Source organism: Lithobates pipiens, unplaced genomic scaffold (assembly GCF_037356315.1).
Source record: "Lithobates pipiens isolate NorthernLeopardFrog02 unplaced genomic scaffold, aLitPip1_a1.2 Scaffold_19, whole genome shotgun sequence".
In the NCBI taxonomy this organism is placed as follows: Eukaryota; Metazoa; Chordata; class Amphibia; order Anura; family Ranidae; genus Lithobates; species Lithobates pipiens.
In genome coordinates, this window is record NW_027507764.1 from 555696965 (window position 1) to 555719131 (window position 22167).

Here is a 22167-nt window from a genome sequence, read left to right on the forward strand (position 1 = left end):
CTGGGATGCTTCCCCAGGAGGGCTGCGGATCGCTGGGGGACGGACGGTTGGAGCAACTTTCGAGGGAGATGCATGGTCGGTGTCAGAAGAGGAGGAAGAGCCCCGGAGACGATCGGCGGGACCTTCGGCTGGTGGGACTCGCACCAGGCTACTAGGTGATGCCTTTCACGCTTTTCTAATTTTGGCAGTATGTGTGTTAGCAGAGGGGATCGGTATGGCGGCATAAGGGGCAGGACACGCGGTCGTGTTTGCGTGGGGGTTTTCCCCGGGTGCTTTTGGCCATCATTCACGCACGAGCCAGGGTGGATACGGGAGCATGGGGGTTTCCGGATAGGGGGCTGGGGGGCCCATCAGTAGCCTGGTTATATAGGGGGGTGCACGGGGCTGGAGGCGGCTAGTGCTCAGGTGGCTGGGGTTTTTTTATCTGCCTCTAACCTACGAGGCAGGGTGGGTGCTGGTGAGGGCCCCTCGACACGTGCCTTACTTGGGGTTCTAGGGTCACCTGTGGAAGGTGGGGGCTGGGTGCGCTTGGAGGCGTTGGACGTGGGGCGTAGACGGCTGGGGTACGGCGAACAGGGAACACGATGTGGGAATGCGGCGGTACAGTGGGAGCTTGCAGGATTCCCTGCTTCGGTGCTGGCTTTGGCGATTAGGTGGGAGTTTTACCCCGGGGCGGGGGACCACATGGGAAGGACTGGAGGGCCGGCCCCATCGGGGGTATGGAGGTCTCGCCATGCCTGGGGGACAGTAGCGAGTGGGGCCCAGAGGAGGTTATTTGCCCCTTTCTGCCTCGGTAGAGGCGGGGGGTTTGTGCCCTTCTGAATTGGGTGCCCCCTCCTGGCTGGGGTGGGTCTGTGATTGATAAAACAAAAAACAAAACCAAAAAAAAAACAAAAAAAAAAACGGTGAGCATCTAGACGGGGTGAGGGGACCCAGGGACAATGGGTAGGGCGGGACCCAAGTGAGGCGGGGTGGCCCGATCCTATTGGTACAAATGGGGTCCTTTCCTATCTGGGAAATGCCACGGTGGGTTAGGTGCATCCGAGTTGGGGAGGCCCTTCCTAACTGGGGAAAGTAGTGGGTGTGGCTGATTTTAGTAGTGGGGGTTTCCTTTCCACCGGTCATGAAACGGTGGGTTGGGGGCCAGTCTGAGGTATGGGGGCCCCTTCCTGATTGGTATAGGATGGGGGGGTTGGGGCCCATTGGTGGCGTGGATTCGGTCTTTCCTTATTACGTTGGGGACTAAGGGGGGGCCCAGCGGGGTATGGGTGCCCCTTCTGAGTTTAGGAAGGGGGTGGGTTGGACACATCGGAGGTACGTGTGTCCCTTCTGCACTGGGTTGGGCCTATTTGAGGACGGGGGTCCTTTCCTTCCGGTGGACGATTGTGGGTCGAGGCCCTTTTGGGGGTATGGGTGTACCTTAGTAGCGGTGGATGTCGGGGGGGCTGGGCCCCTCGGGGGTATGGTTGTCCCTTCCAGACGGGATGGCGGTTGGTTGGAGCCCATCGGAGGGATGGATCCCTTCCTGCCGGGCACAACTGTTGGTGGGGGCCCATCGGTGGGCGGGTGTCACTTCCTCACTGGGGAAATGTTGGTGGGGCCCATTGGAGGTATGGGTGTCCCTTCAAAAAAAAAAAAAATAAATAAATAAAAAATAAATAAATAAATAAATAAACAAAAAAACAAAAAAAAAAAAAAAAAAAGAAGAATGAAAGAAAAGAAATTTCTTGGTTGGGGCCCATCGGAGTCATCGGTGGCCTTTCCTAATGGTGGAGAAATGTGGTTGGGGCCCATCGTAATTATGGGTGGCCCATCCTTACGTTGGAATTTTGTGGGTGGGGACCCATCGAAGGTATGGGTGTCCCTTGCTCGGTGTTGGATAGGTTGGTTGGGTCCATCAGAGGATGGGGGTCTTTTACTGACATTATGGTGGTGACCTTGGGGTATCAAGTGTCCGGTGAGTACGTGACTGGTTCATTTTACTATCGCATTGGTAGCATGGAGGTGGACGGTAAGTATTTGGTAAGTATGTAAGTGGTGCATTTTACGGTCGCAAGGGTGACAGCGGGGCATCGGTGAGTATTTGGTAAGTGGTTGTTGTTGCAAGCACGACTATGGGGCGCTGCATAGATATTAGGGCATTAGGCGAGGTGGTTTCAGTGGTTAGGTATGGTCTGTTATTGGGTAGGGGTGCTGCCGGACAGGCAAGTATGGGTGTGCTACTGTAAGGATAGGCGTTTAGGTTTTCTCCTTGGGCCTGTGGAAGGGGGTTCCATCCGCATTCGGAAGTACGCCGGTGGGATACATAATGCTTGTCAACGGTATGGTTTCCAGTGGTGCTGGCTCTGGAGGATGGGGTGAGTATGTTGGGGTTTTGTCGGGTGCTTCAATGGAGACGTCACATGGGTGGTATGGGTTACCAGATGTTTGCAGTCTAATTTCGGCTGGGGGTCGGGCTGTTCTGTCCTTTAGGATTGGGAGATTTGTGGGCCTCAGTTAGGGGTGGCTGTCCACCTCTCGGGGGTGGGAGTGTCATGGCTTAAGCTTTGTTTCGCTGGCGTCATGCAGGAGCTCGGTAATGGGGTTATGGCGATTTTACAGCCAAGTGGTTTTTCTTTGTCCCGCCTGCCGGGGTTGGAATCCCTGGAGGTTGGGTCAGGCGGGCCATAACGGCGATAGGCAAGGACCTTTGTTTCATCCTTGCGGGGTTTTGGGCAGGCATGTCTGCCGTTGTTGCTTCGTGCAGCGCAGGCACGGTGGGGCCCAAGGGGGAGGTCGCTGGTCTTGCGCTGGGGGTTGCGGATCATGAGGCGGTGGTTTCGTGTGTTTTTTCTACAAATTCGCAGGACTGCTGGTACCTCATTGCCAGATCAGCGCTGAATGGGTCTGTCCTCTCGTTGCGCCTGTACACGGACCACACTGTGTAGTTTTTTAGATTTTCCGGAATCCATTTATGTATTATTTGTTTATAAATATTTAGCTCATTGGGTTTGGGGGGTTTTATCAGGTAAGAAGTTTCCTTGTTCACGAGGGAAGGTTTCTCACTGACGTTTTCGTTCGGGCACGTGGGGTCGGCGCTTGGGTTAGCCTTCCTGAGAGGTTCAGGAGGGGGCAAAGCCCATTTGGGGCGCAAATGTGAACGGTGAGCCCGCAGGCGTGGGGGGGTCTCTGTTGCCCCGTCGGGATGGTTGCGCTAGGTCCAGATTTCAAGGCAGTTTTGTCTATCGAATTACGGGTGTCAGGTGGCAAAAAAAAAAAAAAAAAAAAAAAAAAAAAATCACATTGATTAACAAACAGGTATGTTTTTGTGGTGGTGGGTTGTCAATATGTGGGTAGCTTGGTGTGTTTAAAGGGGGGCCGCTGGGTACTGTGTCGCGGGGTGGGGGCAGCCATGGGCGCTTGCAGTCTAGTTGGAACAGGACGAGGGTTATGAAGGTGGTTTCGGGCACGTCCGCAGGGCTGTCTTGGGGGCCACTGGCGGTGGGCCCAACATCGCCGGCCCATCTATTTGGCGGTGGCCTGGTCGGTGGAGGGTATGAGCATAGCGCCATAGGGGTTTTTCATGGGTAGGTCAGCAGATGCTGGGTTTGGACTGGCGAGGTTGGTCGGTGGGCAACTAGAGGTGCGGTCAAGGTGACGGAGTAACTATTATGCTGGGGTTTCCATCTGGGAGCTCAGGGTTACAGCAGCATGTAGAGGTGGTTGGGGTTGGAGGGGCGCCCAAGGGTAAGGTTTTTCCCTTGTGCGCTGTGGCGGGTGTTGGTCTTTGCAGGTGAATGAAGAAACCTCGGAAAATGGAGAGTCCGGGACCCATGGTGGTATGGTTCCCGATGGTGGGATTACAGCTAACGGTGGTTTAACTGGAATTTGGTTAACGGGTGCACTGCGGTCAGTTGGTCGTCTCCGAGCCAGTATGTCGGCGAGAGGCCTATTATCTGATTTAAAAGGTACCGCAGTGCATTACTATTATTAAACAGATGGTATGAGAAGTGCATGCAAAGACCAATGCAAATATCAGATGTTGATGGTTATGTTCATTTACATTTATGGTTTAATAAAGGGGCTGCTACGGCCAAAGTTTACTCCAACCTGGTGTGGTCTCTATTAATGGGAAGAATGGTAAAGGGGCTGTAGCAAACAATGGTCAGGCAGTATGGAAGCACAGTACATCTGTTATACAACAGTCAAGGAAAGCCCGGAGCGAAAAGAAATAAAATGAAGAAATAGCGTAGGGCTGGGCATGACTGTGTTAACAGGGTGCCAGAAGTGCGAGGGCCCGTATGATTGGAGGAGACTGGGGAGGAGGGGATAAGAGAGTAAAAAGGAGCTGGCTCCTCCCCCAGGCATCAGTCAGCGTGCAGGAGAAAGCTTCCCACCCACCCTCCCTGTTTTGCTTTCTTGGATGAATTTGTCTTCTTTTTTCTTACAGATTGGTTTGTCTCTGGTTGTCGTGGCAGCTGGCGGGTGTTGGTCTTTGCAGGTGAATGAAGAAACCTCGGAAAATGGAGAGTCCGGGACCCATGGTGGTATGGTTCCCGATGGTGGGATTACAGCTAACGGTGGTTTAACTGGAATTTGGTTAACGGGTGCACTGCGGTCAGTTGGTCGTCTCCGAGCCAGTATGTCGGCGAGAGGCCTATTATCTGATTTAAAAGGTACCGCAGTGCATTACTATTATTAAACAGATGGTATGAGAAGTGCATGCAAAGACCAATGCAAATATCAGATGTTGATGGTTATGTTCATTTACATTTATGGTTTAATAAAGGGGCTGCTACGGCCAAAGTTTACTCCAACCTGGTGTGGTCTCTATTAATGGGAAGAATGGTAAAGGGGCTGTAGCAAACAATGGTCAGGCAGTATGGAAGCACAGTACATCTGTTATACAACAGTCATGATAGGACACAGTGAGTATTCTAACCTCTATTCCCCACTCACTGTGTCCAGTGCAGCCACGCTGTCCTCCTCCTCTCTCCTGTCAGCCGATCAACTTCTATATAACTCATGAGGAATGCAGCCGGGAGACGAACGGAGAATCACTGTATCACTCCGCCAGCCGGGACTAATAAAATAGTGGGGCGGCATGATGTACATGTGCCCGAAAATAAAGAAATAGTCCCTCTGCTGTGCCTGCACTCCCCTCCTGGAAAATTATACAACCCCTCCTCTGTAAGCAAGTAGGAGCGGGAGAGGAATTTAGGAAACTTTTTTTTTTTTTAAATGCAGTAACAAACTGTAAGATGGCCGGGCCCCACTGTGTAGCTGATGGGGGCGGGCCCCGTACAATAGGGCTGGTTGTACTGCCCTATCAGCGGCCCTGAATGTAACCATATTGCTAAACTTAGAGGTGCCACTTAGAGCCGGTTCACACAGCGGGCGATGCGAGGCGACACGACTCGCCTCGCCTCGCTCTCGCAAGTCGCCCCCGTTCTGTACAATGGAACCGTTCTGAGAGGAGCGACTCGAGTCGCTCCGACTCAGAAAAAAGGTTCCTGTACTACTTTTTTGCGACCTCGGGGCGACTTGCATTGACTTCTATACAGAAGTCATTTGCAAGTCGCCGCTGAGGCCGCGGCAGGTCGCGGCGAGGCAAGTCGGAGTCGCCTCGCCTCGCCTGCAGTGTGAACCGGCCCTTAGAGGCGCCTCTCTTCTCTTGTATACTCATTTGTGACCTGATGCTACTTGTATATCAAGACATCGCTTTTCCTTGTCTTGCAAAATGCTCTCAAACCAAGGTTTTACTGTAGACTGTGCACTTTGCAATTGCAGTGGCTCCAGAGCTTTACTATCAGTAAACAGTATTTTTGCTTGCACATGATTGACTGAGGGAAGTCAGCAGCGCTTCCCTTCATTTACTAAGTTCTGGAGAAACTGCACTTGCAAGATGAACATTCTATTTGCCTTTAGTAAATCAACACCCCCAAGTCTCTCCAGGTTTTCCTTGCTCTGCCTACTGCAGCCTGTGCCACTACTGATGGGCTCCCAGGCATCACAGTCTATCCTCCCTGAATCAGGCTGCCCTGCTCTCCCCCACACATTATCTTTTCTCCCTAGTACAGACTACCCTCTTTCTGCTTGCACCAGTGGGTGGGGCTAAAGTCCGGTCTCAGGAAGGCAGCGAACCCAAGTTCAATTCTCCACTGGCTGGTGGGCAGGGATAAAAGTCCAGCCAGAGCTACACTGATATTTCCAGTTTGTTGGTAGAACACGGTTGCTGTCTCAGGGACACTTCAAAAAGTGGCTATTGGCTACCTATATAGATACTTGTACATGTTCATAGGTGTGTACAACCTATTGCATTAGTGTAGGGTGACCAGACATCCCCAGTTACCGGGGACAGTCCCCGGATTGAGAATACTGTCCCTGGACCAAATCTGTCCCCGGTTTTGTCCCCAGATTGGAATTGAACAGGGACGGGGGCAATTTTCAAAGACAGTGCAGAATAAAAAAAAAAAATCTGAATTACACCCCCCCCCCCCGCCCTGCCACTCCTACTAGCTTAGGGGAGTGTATTTTTTTCGATTATCCGTGCCCCTTTCTGATGATTGTGTGCTGGGCGGAGCGGAGGGAATATTTCTTCATTTTCGGGTGCATGCCCATCCAGCACTGCTCGCATTTTCTTCTGCCTTGGCTCAAGTCCCGGCCAGCCGCCTACCTGCTTATCTCCTTGCCTTCCCTGGTAGAGTGATTTTCCTCCACTCCCCACCCAGTAGTAGCCGGGGCCCAGAGAGTGCTGATTGCCGCCATTACTAGTAAAAAAAAAAATATGTCCCCGGATTTCATTAAAAAAATCTGGTCACCTTACATTAGGGTGTGCACCCCAAAGCTGAAACACATATGTGTGCATGTGTATATGTGTCAGTAGATGGTCTCAGTAGGGCAGAGATTGGTGTCAGTAGGGCAGTGGACAGTGTCAGTGTTTTTTAGTTTTATTGTTAAAGGGGCCTTGGTGAAATATCCAGGGTCGAAACAGGGGTAATCTGCGCGGGGTAATTAGGGTGTGCCCAGGCACACCTGGCATACCCTGTGCACACACCTATGTACATGCTGAATTTAGGGATGAGGGCATATCTGCTTAAGGACCGCCTCCTGCACATATACATCGGCAGAATGGCACAGCTGGGCACAATCACGTACCTGTATGTGGCTCTTTAAGTGCCCAGTCGTGGGTCGGGAGCGCGCCACCGGCCCTGAGCTCCGTGACCATGGCCGCGGGACCAGTGGACCCAATCGCCACTGGTGTCCCGCGATCGGGTCACAGAGCTGAAGAACAAGGAGAGGTCTGTTTAAACAAACCTCTCCCCGTGCTTCCTACTGTGGCTGTCACGATCGCCTGTTCCCTGTTATAGGGAAAGACGATCAGTGATGTCACATGCCAGGCCATGCCCCCCTACAATTAAAAAAAACACATAACGTCACACATAACCCCTCCTTGCCCCCAGTGGTTAACTCCTTCACTGCCAGTGTAATTTACACAGTAATCAGTGCATTGAAATAGCACTGATTGCTGTATAAATGACAGTGGTTCCAAAAATGTGTCAAAAATGTCCGATGTGTCCTCCATAATGTCGTAGTCACAATAAAAATCGCTGATCGCGGCCATTACTAGAAAAAACAAATATTAACAAAAATGCTATAAAACTATCCCCTATTTTGTAAACGCTATAACTTTTGCACAAACCAATCAATAATCACTAATTGCCATTTTTTTTTTACCAAAAATATGTAGAAGAATACGTATCGGCCTAAACTGAGGAAAAAATATGTTTTTGTTATATATTTTTTGGGGATATTTATTATAGCAAAAAGTAAAAAATATTGCATTGCTCTATTTTTGTTTATAGCGCAAAAAAATAAAAACCGCAGAGGTGATCAAATACCACCAAAAGAAAGCTCTATTTCTGGGAAAAAAAGGACGCCAATTTTGTTTGGGAGCCACGTTGCACGACCGCGCAATTGTCAGTTAAAATGACGCAGTGGCGAATCGCAAAAAGGGGCCTGGTCCTTTGGCTGCAAATTGGTCCGGGGCTTAAGTGGATATAGAACACAGTGTATTGGATAATCTACTTGTATAGATAGACCGACCCATTTTAGAATTAACCCCCCTGGCGGTGTTCCCGAGTCTGGCTCGGGGTGGAAGTGTTACACCAAAAGCGGTAACCCCAAGCCAGACTCGGGACCGCATCGCTGAATGCAGGAGGAGGTTTACTTGTCCCCCACCCCTGTACAAGCGGCTCGTCCTCCGGCTCGATTCATCACGGAGCCGATCTCCGTTCCCTGCGAGTGTTGCGACGCATGGGGACGGAGAACGGCGCCAAATTCAAAAAGTGAAATACACAGTATACATACAGTATAATGTAATCTTATAGATTACATTACTATATGTAATAATTTCACATCCCCTTTGTCCCTAGTGTTCTGCCCAGTGTCCTGCATGCAGTTTTATATTATAAAAACTGTTCTTTATGCGTGGAAACTGGAGATTGCCCATAGCAACTAAAACTGTCCCTTTACATCAAAAGTGGTTTTAGACCAGCTAGAAAACAGCGATAATACATTGGAATCACTCGCAGAATTGAGCGATAGCGATTTGTGGGGAGATCCGTCATCAAATACTGAAAAGTAATGACAGCGACAATTCTGCAACTGAGCAAATTTCAGTGTTTTTGATTTGATTACATTATTGAATAATTTTTATTATTGTTATATTATTATTTGGTATAATTTTTTTATAGTTATTTATTATATTATAATTTATGATTTCATTTTTCAAACTTTATCATACCCGGGATGTCTACTAGACTCTGGTTTGGACAGATTTAAGTGAGTTATTCCTAAGAATTACAGGACTACGATATAAAACGCCAAATTTTTATGCAAAATAATTGTACCGCTTTTAGCACCTAAAATCCGAAATAATCGTACCGCCAGGGAGGTTAAAGGGGTTGTAAACCCTCATGGTTTTTCACCTTAATGCATTCTATGTATTAAGATAAAAAACCTTTTATGATGCAGCTGCCCCCCCCGAGCCCCCCCCCCCTTTTACTTACCTGAACCTGATCCTTCTAGCGGCGGGGACGAGCACAGCAGCTCCAGTCGCTGTCTCGGGTCTTCAAAGATTGATAGCCGCAGGAGCCGTTGGCTCCCACTTCTGTCAATCAAATCCAGTATGGGTTGAAAATGTGGCGCTCAGTAGTAATATAAATACAATTAATAAAATAAGTTCATCTGAAATTTAAAAGATAGTATATATGAATAGTCCAAAATAGGAAAAAATTCCACCAATCAGTAACAAGTAACCATTCACCATATCAGATTCTGACTTTTAAAATGTGAGTGTATCTTTTTACCTTAATAAAACGCTGAACTTAATTTGAGATGTTTGCACAATGAGCGGTGTTTTTTCTGTATTTTCATGATTATTGAGCCATACCTACAGGTCTCCAAATTTGTCCTATGTTGTGAGGAAGTCCACACCATTATGCTGACTGGGAGGATTCACTATCTGAGCCGTTCTTGTATTATATGTGCATTACTCATGCACTGACGGTAAGGGTCAGTTGTATTGGGTGAAGGTGATGGGACCCTACTATTCCTCTTCTATCTGATATGGTGGATGGTTACTTGTTCCTGATTGGTAGAATTTTTTCCTATTTTGGACTATTCAAATATACTATTTTTTTTTAAATTGCAGATGAACTTATTTTACTAATTGTATTTATATTACTACTGAGCACCACATTTTCAACCCACATTATGTATATTCTAACCAGCAATACTGTGTGAGCAGCCTGTTTGTTTTTTGTTCTGTTTTTTCAATTGAGCGCAACAAATTCTTTGTCTATAATCAAATCCAGTGAGACGGGAGTCGGGGGGGGGGCTGGGCCGAGTCCTGCTGTCTGCAGCATCAGGACTCGAGAGTGTGCCAGCACAAGTGCCCCCAGAGAGAGCAGCTCCCTGAGAGGGGCACTCGAGAAGAGGAGGAGCCAGGAGCACCGCGGGAGGACTCCAGAGGAGGATCGGGGCAACTCTGTGCAAAATCACTGCACAGAGGAGTTAAGTATGTTTGTTATTATTTATTTATTTTTTAAAACAAAGCTTTACAATCACTTTAAGGGCCCTTTCACACAGCAGGCGAGGCGAGGCGACTCCGACTTGCCTCACCGCGACCTGCCGCGGCCTCAGCGGCGACTTGCAGATGACTTCTGTATAGAAGTCAATGCAATTCGCCCCGAGGTCGCCCAAAAGTAGTACAGGAACCTTTTTTCTGAGTCGGAGCGACTCGAGTCGCTCCTCTCAGAACGGTTCCATTGTACAGAACGGGGGCGACTTGCGAGAGCGAGGCGAGGCGAGTCGTGTCGCCTCGCATCGCCCGCTGTGTGAACCGGCTCTAAGGGTCCGTTCACACAGGGGCAACACGACTTTGAGCGAGACTTTGGGAGGCAACTTGGACACGACTTGAGTATGAATCACAGCACGACTTGAGGCAACTCACAAGGCAACTTGAAGTTGCTTCCAGGAGAGGAGACTTTACCAGTGGCCAATCACATAATAATCAGCTCTGTGGGAGGGAGGGGTTTGCCTAGAAAACGATTTTTACTTCCTGGAAAGTTGCTTCAGTTAAGACAGGGGATCAGACTTGGAGGCAACTTCCATTGAAATCAATGGGTACAAGTTGCCTAGAAGTCGGATTAAAGTAGTACAGGAAGGGCCGGTTCACACTGCAGGCGCGGCGAGGCGTCTCCGACTTGCCTCGCCGTGACCTGCGGCGAGCTCAGCGGCGACTTGCAGAGGACTTCTGTATAGAAGTCAATGCAAGTCGCCCCCGAAGTCGCCCAGAAGTAGTACAGGAACCTTTTTTCTGAATCGGAGCGACTCGAGTCGCTCCTCTCAGAACGGTTCCATTGTACAGAACGGGGGCGACTTGCGGGAGCGAGGCGAGGCGAGTCGTGTCGCCTCGCATCGCCCGCTGTGTGAATCGGCCCGAACCTTTTCTGAAGTCGGAGCGACTTCAGTAGTGTGCATTAAGACGGCTCTCATTCACTTACACTGATTTTATCATGTTGCGCGACTTGAGGCAACTTGGGACGACTTCAAGTCGGATCCAAAGTTGCTCCTGTGTGAATGGACTCTAAGGGCCGGTTCACACTCGAGTCGCTCCTCTCAGAACGGTTCCATTGTACAGAACGGGGGCGACTTGCGGGAGCGAGGCGAGGCGAGTCGTGTCACCTTGCATCGCCCGCTGTGTGAACCGGCCCTAAGGGCCGGTTCACACTGCAGGCGAGGCGAGGCGACACCGACTTGCCTCGCCGCGACCTGCCGCGACCTCAGCGGCAACTTGCAGATGACTTCTGTATAGAAGTCAATGCAAGTCGCCCCGAGGTCGCCCAGAAGTAGTACAGGAACCTTTTTTCTGATTCGGAGCGACTCGAGTCGCTCCTCTCAGAACGGTTCCATTGTACAGAATGGGGGCGACTTGTCACACTGCGGCGAGGCGAGTCGTGTCGCCTCGCATCGCCCGCAGTGTGAACCGGCCCTAAAGGCCCGTACACACGGTCTGACTTTTTGACAACAAACATGCAAATTAGCTGTTTTGGAGCAACATCCGACTGTGTGTACGCTCCATCGGACAAACTTTTTCTGTTTTCATCTGACTTTTGTTGGCTGTGCGAACGGACAAACTTTCTGGCAACAAAAGTCAGATGGAGCAAAGTCCGACCGTGTGTATGCAAAAGCATCGGACTTTTGTACAAGGTACAAACACGCATGCTCAGAACCAATGCAAAAGATCAGACAACAATACAGAAGTTGACCAAAGGTGGCGCTGGAGTAATTGAACGTCCTCTTTTGAAGTGGCGTCAGTACGTTGTGACGTCACTACGTTCGTGTTTGTTGTCAAAAAGTCCGATCGTGTGTATGCAATACAAACTTGTGGACCACGCCCTTTGTACAAAAGTCCACGGGAAAGTTTGTACAAAGTCCGATCGTGTGTATGGGGCTTTAGGGTTTGTTACATGTTGACAGTTACCTGTTCATCTTCATTTTTGGATAACTTTATAAAATAATTCAAGACGGTGTCATTAGACCTTTTCATAGCGACTTCTTCAGGTAGATGAACAGAATTTTCATTTTGGTCCTCATTCTTCGCCTGGAGCCCAGAGTAGGTTTCTGTGGCACTGCGACCTGAATTCATCAAAAGACAAGCCATGGAAACAGCAGAAGACATTATCATGTTTTTTTTTGCTAGCACTGTTCATTCATAGAAAATAAGCATATGCTGGCAACCTAAATATAAAAAACATGTTAAAGCTACTTTTAGGTAAAACTCTTGTAATAATAACTCAAATTAGTCTCTTCCTGGATATACAAGATCTCCTGTGCTGTATATGAGCATTTTCAAGTGAATCCAATACCTGAATCAAATGCCCGAATCAAGTGAATTCAATACCTGATTTGGAGGTGTCATCCTTTGATCTCTTCAGAACGGGTATGTATTTGGAATACTGAGCTTGGATCCAAGATGGCTTCTCCTCAGCAGTCTTATCATCCTCCTGCAAATATAACTATTGTTACCAAAGATCTAATGGGCACATTACATGGGCAGTGCAGAGTGCAGTAGTTTAGCTCTCATAGATTAGAGATAGTGACCACATTACACAGGGGGCTTTCCACTAGACATCTGCAGTTGGTTTAGTTCTGAATCGAAATTCAGACAAATTTTTTCGTTATTCGAATTCCCTAAATTATAATATTAACAAATCCAAACAAAATTTTATTTGGCTGAAAATTTAATTTGAAGTGGATAGAAAATAAAAGAATAGAATAAAATAGGAAAAATTATAACTCATAACCATTGGCAGGTAGTTGCCATCATCCCTTCTAATGAGTACAAAATCAACAAAAACCTCTATTTGGTGGGATTTTGGAGACAACAATAAGAAAAAAGAAGAATTTATAAAAAATATTTCATTTATTTTACAAAATCTTAACATCAATTTATTGAAAATTCATATCAGAAAAAAACAATATACAATCTAAATCTAATCTAATTGTGAAAGAATGATACTGTCCGCTAGGTGATCCCAAGACCCCCCAGATGCCAGGTGGTAGCAGAATAACCCGATCATCCATGAATAAAATAGGAAAGAAATGAAAGGATCAGAATAGAAAAGAATAGAATAGATTACAATAGAATAGAAAAGAATAGAACACAAAAAAAACAAAAATGATAGAATAAAAAGAAAATAACCGTCTTCTGAATTCAAATTTCGAAAAGAATGAATTTGGTTAGAATTGCTTAGAATATAATAGAAAATAAAAGAAGAGAATAGAAAAAACAATAAAATAGAATAAAATAAAAAGAATATAACCATCTTCCGAAATTCTAATTTCTAATAGAATAAATTAGATTTAGAATTGGAAGTAGAATCAAATTAGAAAACAAATAAATGAAATGAAACTAATTCCAAAAACAAATTAAACAAATTAAATTACAGAAATAACAAAACGTAATTAATTATTTTTTGTTCTGCACATGTCTAGCTTCCACACATACGGTGGATATAAAAAGTCTACATACCCCTAAAATGTCAGGTTTCTGTGATGTAAAAAAATGAGACTACTATAAATCATTTCAGAACTTTTTCCACCTTTAATGTGACCTATAAACTGTACAACTCCGTTGAAAAACAAACTGAAATCTTTTAGGTGGAGGAAAGTAAAAATAAAAAATTAAAATACGGTTGCATAAGTGTGCACACCCTTGAACTAATACTTTGTTGAAGCACCTTTTGATTTTATTACAGCACTCAGTCTTTTTGGTATGAGTCTATCAGCGTGACACATCTTGACTTGGCAATATTTGCCCACTCTTCTTTAAAAGAAAAAAAAACTCCAAATCTGTCAGATTGCGAGGGCATTTCCTGTGTACAGCCCTCTTCAGATCACCCCCCAGGTTTTCAATCATTTTAGGTCTGGGTCCTGGCTGGGCCATTCCAAAACTTTAATCTTCCTCTGGTGAAGCCATTACTTTGTTGATTTGGATGTATGCTTTGGGTCGTTCTGAAAGATGAAAGTTCCTCTTCATATTCAGTTTTCTAGCAGAAACCTGAAGGTTTTGTGCCAATATTGACTGGCATTTGGAACTGTTCATAATTCCATTGACTAAGGGCCCTGTTCTAGCTGAAGAAAAACAGCCCCAAAGCATGATGCTTCCACCACCGTGCTTCAAAGTGGGTATGGTGTTCTTTTGGCAATGTGTTGAGTTGTTTTTATGCCAAACATATCTTTTGGAATTATGGCCAAAAAGTTCAACCTTGGTTTCATCAGACCATAACACATTTCCCCACATGCTTTTGGGAGACTTCAGATGTGTTTTTGCAAAATTTAGCCAGGCTTGGATGTTTTCCGTGGTAAGAAAACTACTTGAGAACTTGCCACTTCCTGTTGTGTCTGCAGGATAGGATGTGAGGGCAAAGCTCCTCAATGGGGTACAGACACATAGTTGCCAACAGTCCAGATTTTCCTGGGACAATCCGGATTTTGGAACTCGCGTCCCGATTTAAGCTTGTCCCGATTGTTTTCCCGGGATTTTGGTTTTGTCCCAAGAAAATCGGGAATGTTTTTGGAAAAAAACGGCTACACAAAAATGGCCACCGTCTCTTCCACGAGTGTTGATTCCCCTTGTGTTCAGTGCAGAGGAGAGGGGCAGCCAATCGGCTTCTCTCTTCAGTGTACAAATAGAAAATTCTATTGTACACTGAAGCCTATTGGTTACAGGGATTGGCAGCCCCTCCCCGCTCTCCACTGAACACAAGGAATTGTTCAGTCTCCACACGCCGCCAACCCTCCGCTCAGCCCCGTGTGTCACACTGATGGAATGACTGGGGCTCGCTGTTATTATGTACGTCATTTAGCCAGTGGTTAAACAATGACGGGAAATCTGACTTTGGGCAATGTTTGCGATCACAGTTATTTGTATTGTCAGGAAACTGTCAACATCTTTTAAAGGTTGCTGCAAAACTTCAGAGAACCAAAAGTGCATGGAATGGGATTACATAGTTGCCAACAGTCCTGGCTCCCCCCTTGCGATGAGCATGGACACAGTCACACTGATGGAAGGACTGGCGCTCCGCTGGCTGGGGACAATGCACTGATGGTCTTGACTCCCCCTTGCACTCTGTCCCCCGTGTCACCACCATACCTGCACTCCCCTCCCTGTGTCTCCACCATACCTGCACTCCCCTCCCCGTGTCACCACCATACCTGCACTCCCCTCCCCCCCATGTCACCACCATACCTGCTTCCCCCCTCCCCCGTGTCACCACCATACCTGCACTTCCCTCCCCATGTCACCACCATATCTGCTTCCCCTCTCCCCGTGTCATCACCATACCTGCTTCCCCCTCCCCTGTGTCACCGCCATACCTGTCCCCCCTCCCCGTGTTACCACCATACCTGCACTCCCCTCCCCCCATGTCACCACCATACCTGCTTCCCCCCTCCCACTGTGTCACCACCATACCTGCTTCCCCCCTCCCCCCGTGTCACCACCATACCTGCTTCCCCCTTCCCCCTCCCCGTGTCACCACCATACCTGATTCCCCCTCCTCCTATGTCACCACCATACTTGCTTCCTCCCTTTCCCCAGTGTCACCACCATAGCTGCTTCCCCCTTTTTCCCATATGACACCACCATACCGGCTTCCCTCCTTTCCCCCCATGTCACGACCATAACCTGAAACCCCCTCCCCCCATATCATCACCATACCTGCAGCACCCTCCCCCCATATCAACACCATACCTGCACCCCCTCCCCCCATGTCAACACCATGCCTGCTCCCGCCTCCCCCCCATGTCAACACCATGCCTGCACCCCCTCCGGCCTAGTCACCACCATGCCTGCACCTCCTAGGTCGCCATCATGCCTGCACCCCCAAATCACCACCATGCCTCCACCCTTCGCCAAGTCAGCCTGTAACACCCAAAGTCACCATGCTTCCACCCACATACCTCTCCCCCCCTTGTCACCACTCTTGAGGAGATGTAGCTAGACTGCAGCCAACACTCCGCTGGGAGCACTGATTTTAGGCAATCCGCTGGGGACACCTGATGTAAGAGGCACTCCGCTGGGGACACCTGATGTAAGAGGCACTCCCCTGGGGACAACTGATGTAAGGAGGCACTCTGTTGGGGGTGCCTGATGGAAGGACGCACTCTGCTGGGGGCACCTGATTGCATCTGGTGGCAGGCGATGTGGTTAGTGACACGCTCAGTGGTCCCACTGATTCTGCATTATGGTGAGTTTTCATTTTATATTACAATGTAATAACAGAAATAATGCGCTTCAGTCATCCTGACACCATAACAACCAGGAGTATCTTTATCTGCTGATTGTTAAACTCTGGAATACATATTGCAATTGTGGTGTAGGATCTGGGGCTGCTGTCCCTCCATCCCTCTCCCTCTACACCCCCTTTCCCTCTCCATCCCTCATTCATCTCAAACTCTAACCACACCCCATTTGAACCACGCCCACTATCCCGCGTAAACCATGCCCACTTTTCGGCCACATTTTTCTTGTCTCGATGCCACGCCTACAAACTCATGTCCCGCCCCCTAATTATAGTGTGACTCCACCTACAGCCAAAAAAGTGTCCCGAATTTTTTTTTACAATGTTGGCAACTATACAGACAGCAAAAGAAAAATACTGACAATGTTTTTCCCTCACTTCCTATCAGTTGAAAGGTTGTTCCCAGAACAGAAGGTGGGGAAATCTCTTTAACCACTTAAGGACCGCCGCATGCCAATGTACGTCATCACAATGGCATGTACAGGCACAAGCACGTACATGTACGTGCTTGCCTTCCAGCGGGTGGGGGGTCGGGTCGGACCCCCTCCCGCTGGATGCGGCTGTCCGTTTCGCTGCAGGAGCGATCCGGGATGAGGGGATGGCCGTTGGTTTCTGGCCATACCCTCTCGATCGCTCCTGGCGAATGAGAAGCTTCCTCCCATTGTGTATAGTAAACACAGGCAGGGAGGAAGTGATGTCATTCTCCTCGGGGCGGTCTTTTTGACCGGACTACGAGGAGAAGTGAAAGTAAGTGTGCACCAACACTACACTAACACGTAGTCACACACAGGCACACAAACCCCCCCGATCACCCCCCCGATCGCCCCCCGATCCCCCCCGCCCCCCCTCCCCCCCAGTCACAGTGTCACTGATTGCAGTGATCATTTATTTACTGATCACTGCATTTAGTGTCAGTTGTGACAGTAAAAACTGTCAGGGCAGTTAGTGTTGGGTCCAGGGTAGCCCCCTACCACCCCCCAATAAAGGTTTAACCCCCTGATTGCCCCTAGAGTTAACCCTTTCACCCCCTTTTGCCAGTGTCACTAAGCGATCGTTTTTCTGATCGCTGCATTAGTGTCGCTAGGTAGCTAGTTATTTTTTTAGGTTCATCGCCAGGTTTTTATAGCGCTAGGTACCCCGATATACTACCCAATAATGGTTTTAACCCCCTAATTGCCCCTAGTTAACCCTTTCACCCCCTTTTGCCAGTGTCACTAAGCGATCGTTTTTCTGATCGCTGCATTAGTGTCACTGGTGCCGCTAAGTAGCTAGTTATTTTTTTAGGTTCACCGCCAGGTTTTTATAGCGCTAGGTACCCCCATATACTACCCAATAACGGTTTTAACCCCCTGATTGCCCCTAGTTAACCCTTTTACCCCCTTTTGCCAGTATCACTAAGCAATCGTTTTTCTGATCGCTGCATTAGTGTCACTGATGCCGCTAGGTAGCTAGTTATTTTTTTAGGTTCACCGCCAGGTTTTTATAGCGCTAGGTACCCCCATATACTACCCAATAATGGTTTTAACCCCCTGATTGCCCCTAGTTAACCCTTTCACCAGCGATCACAGTATAAGTGTCACTGGTGATGCTGGTTAGCCAGTTAGTTATTTAGGTTCCCCGTCAGGTTTTTACATAGTGCCAGGGACCCCCATATACTACCTAATAAAAATTTGAACCCCCTGATTGCCCCTAGTTAACCCTTTCACCAGTGATCACCGTATAAGTGTTACGGGTGACTCTGGTTAGTTTGCTTTTTATAGCATCAGGGCACCCACCATTTATTACCCAATAAAGGTTTAACCCCCTGATCACCCGGCGGGTGATATCAATTAGGTTTTAGGGTCAGGGTCTGCGTCGCCCCAGGCAGCGCTAGGTTAGTGCCAGTACCGCTAACACCCACGCGCAAAGCATACACCTCCTGTAGTGGTATAGAATCTGAACAGATCAATATCTGATCTGATCAGATCTATACTAGCGGCTCCAGCAGTTTAGGGTTCCAAAAAAACGCATTGTTAGCAGGATCAGCCCAGATACCTGCTAGCACCTGCGTTTTGCCCCTCCGCCCAGCCCACCCAAGTGCAGTATCAATCGATCACTGTCACTTACAAAACACTAAACACATAACTGCAGCGATCGCAGAGTTAGGCCTGATCCCTGCGATCGCTAACAGTTTTTTTTGGTAGCGTTTTATATTTAAATCCGGAAGGCAGTGCTTGGTTTTCGGGGTCCCGTACGTGGCTAGGCTCCCAAAAAGTCCCCCACATGTGGTATCCCCGTACTCGGAAGAAGCAGCAGAATTTATTTTGGGGTGTAATTTGACTTCTGCCCATAGCATGTGTGAGCAATATATCATTTAGTGACAACTTTGTGCAAAAAAAATAAAAAAATTAATATTCCTGAAACTTGTGGCAAAATATAAAATATTTCATGGACTCAACATGCCTCTCAGTAAATAGCTTGGGGTGTCTACTTTCCAAAATGGGGTCATTTGGGGGGGGTTTTGTGCTATTTTGGCATTTTATGGCCTTCGAAACTGTGATAGGTAGTGAGGAGTGAAATCAAAAATTTGCATCCTTAGAAACCCTGAAGGCAGTGATTGGTTTTCGGGGTGCCGTGCGCAGCTAGACTCCCAAAAAGTCCCACATATGTGGTATCCCCGTACTCAGGAGAAGCAGCAGAATATATTTTGGGGTGCAATTCCACATATAACTATGGCATGTGTGAGCAATATATAATTTAGTGACAAGTTTTTGTAAACTTTTTTTTGTGTGTCATTATTCAATCACTTGGGACAAAAAAAAAAAAAAATATTCAATGGGCTCAACATGCCCCTCAGCAATTTCCTTGGGGTGTCTACTTTCCAAAATGGGGTCATTTGGGGGGGGAGGGGTTTGTGTTATTTTGGCATTTCATGGCCTTCGAAACTGTGATAGGTAGTGAGGAGTGAAATCAAAAATTTGCACCCTTAGAAATCCTGAAGGCAGTGATTGGTTTTCGGGGTGCCGTACGCGGCTAGACTCCCAAAAAGTCCCACATATGTGGTATCCCCGTACTCAGGAGAAGCAGAAGAATATATTTTGGGGTGCAATTCTACATATAACTATGGCATGTGTGAGCAATATGTCATTTAGTGACAACTTTTTGTAAACTATTTTTTTTTTCAATTTCAATTTCAATTTCCTTGGGGTGTCTACTTTCCAAAATGGGGTCATTTGGGGGGGGGGGGGGGTTGTACTGCCCTGCCATCTTAGCACCTCAAGAAATGAGATAGGCAGTCGTAAATTAAAAGCTGTGTAAATTCCAGAAAATGTACTCTAGTTTGTAGACGCTATAACTTTTGCGCAAACCAATAAATATATGCTTATTGACATTTTTTTTACTAAAGACATGTGGCTGAATAAATTTTGCCCTAAATGTATGACTAAAATTTAGTTTATTCGATTTTTCTTATAACAAAAAGTAGAAAATATCTTTTTTTCTCAAAATTTTCGGTCTTTTTCCATTTATATTGCAAAAAATAAAAATCGCAGAGGCAATCAAATACCATCAAAAGAAAGCTCTATCTGTGGGAAGAAAAGGACGCAAATTTAGTTTGGGTACAACATTGCATGACCGCGCAATTACCAGTTAAAGCATTGCAATGCGAAATTGTAAAAAGACTTCTGGTGCTTAGGCTGAAAATTGGTCCGGGGCTGAAGTGGTTAATGGGGCCCTAGATAATAGTAAAACCTGACAGGGGATCTAGCCCTTTCCCACACAAAATCCACACAAAAAAATAAATAAATACATTGGGCTATAGTTACACTTTTAATGCTATTGGAGCCTATAAACACTATATTACCAAAAGTATTGGGACACCTGCCTTTACACACATATGAACTTTAATGGAATCCAAGTCTTAGTCCGTAGGGTTCAATATTGAGTTGGCCCCTCCTTTGCAGCTATAACAGCTTCAACTCTTCTGAGAAGGCTGTCCACAAGGTTTAGGAGTGTGTCTATGGCAATGTTTTACCATTCTTTCAGAAGCGCATTTGTGAGGTCAGGCACCGATGTGAATAAGAAGGCATGCCTCGTAGTCTCCGTTCTAATTCACCCCAAAGGTGTTCTATCGGGTTGAGGTCATGACTCTGTGCAGGCCAGTCAAGTTCCTCCACCTCAAACTTGCTCATCCATGTCTTTGTGGACCTTGCTTCGTGCCCTGGTCCAAATTCTTTGGTGGAGGGGGGTTATGATGCGGGGGGTTGTTTTTCAAGGGTTGGGCTTGGCCCCTTCGTTCCAGTGAATGGAACTCTTAAGGCATCAGCATACCAAGACATTTTGGACAATTTCATGCTCCCAACTTTGTGGGAAGAGTTTGGGGATGGTCCTTTCCTGTCCCAACATGACTATGCACCTGTGGACCTTGTGGACAGTCTTCCCAGAAGAGTTGAAGCTGTTATAGCTACAAAGGGTGGGCCAAATCAATATTGAACCCTACGGACTAAGACTGGGATACCATTAAAGTTCATGTGCATGTAAAGGCAGGCGTCACAATACTTTTGGTAATATAGTGTATGTTTACATATTTTTACGGATGTATAGTAGACAATAAATAATATGGTGTCTATCTGTGGCGCGGTGGTGAACTATTGTAAATAATGCTGCGGCAGCCTGGTTGTGAAATAATTATATAGGTTTATTTTTACCCACATCAGAATCATGCCAGAAGACACATCCATTATGTATGAGGGTAGATATATCCTACGGGAGTGTGCGCCTCTTCAGAGCCCGGCGCTCTCCTCTGCCTTCCAGGGCTGCTGTTGTCTCCATCAGATGGTCAAGGCTTTTCCAGGTTCACCCAACATTACAGTAATTAATTGCGGAACAAGTGCACAGCTGTTTATTAGCATGTCATTATATTCAGCATTAGGGCCGCCGGGTCATTTTAAAGTGCAAATATTCAGTAGGGGCTTCCTGTGCGCTCATTCACTTTAATGTATACATCTATATTTTTAACAATCAACCATATTCATCGGTGTATAACACGCACAGGCGTATAACACGCACAGGCGTATAACACCCCAATTTTAGGAGGGAAGTTTAAGGAAAAAACGTTTAAATAAAGAACTTTGAAGCAAAATTAAGGTCACAGCTCATCAATGCTACCTGCTCAGTGCCCATCTGCAGCCTCTAAATTGACCATCAATGCACCCTGCTCAGTGCCCATCTGCAGCCATTAAATTGCCCAACAATGCACCCTGCTCAGTGCCCATCTGCAGCCATTAAATTGCCCAACAATGCACCCTGCTCAGTTCCCATCTGCAGCCATTAAAGTGCCCAACAATGCAGCCTGTTCAGTGCCCATCTGCGGCCATTAAATTGCCCAACAATGCACCCTGCTCAGTGCCCATCTGCAGCCATTAAATTGCCCAACAATGCAGCCTGTTCAGTGCCCATCTACAACCATTAAAATGCCCAACAATGCAGCCTTTTCAGTGCCCATCTGCAGTCTTTAAATCGACCAACAGTGCAGCCTGTTCAGTGCCTATCTGCAGCCATTAAAATGCCTAACAATGCACCCTGCTCAGTGCCCATCTGCAGCCATTAAATTGCCGAACAATGCAGCCTGTTCAGTGCCTATCTGCAGCCTATAAATTGCCCAACAATGCAGCCTGTTCAGTGCCCATCTGCAGCCTATAAATTGACCAACAGTGCAGCCTGTACGGTGCCCACCTGCAGCCATTAAACTGCCCAACAATGCACCTTGCTCAGTGCCCATCTGCAGCCTCACCTTTCCCATCATTGCAGCCTCCCCAGTGTTGGATTATCCCTGCTG

The 22167-nt window shown here is 47.2% G+C and overlaps 1 protein-coding gene across 6 annotated transcripts in view; it reads right to left on the minus strand.

The window, feature by feature from the left end:
- LOC143997622 (uncharacterized) overlaps positions 1-22167 on the minus strand; it is a 238961-nt gene that overhangs the window by 160596 nt on the left and 56198 nt on the right. For all 6 annotated transcript variants that reach the window (XM_077493318.1, XM_077493319.1, XM_077493321.1 and 3 more), the window contains 2 exons: positions 12449-12551; positions 12029-12183 (listed from right to left, as the gene is read on the minus strand). In XM_077493318.1, coding sequence (XP_077349444.1) covers positions 12029-12183; positions 12449-12551 — 258 coding nt within the window. The remainder of the gene's footprint in view (positions 1-12028; positions 12184-12448; positions 12552-22167) is intronic.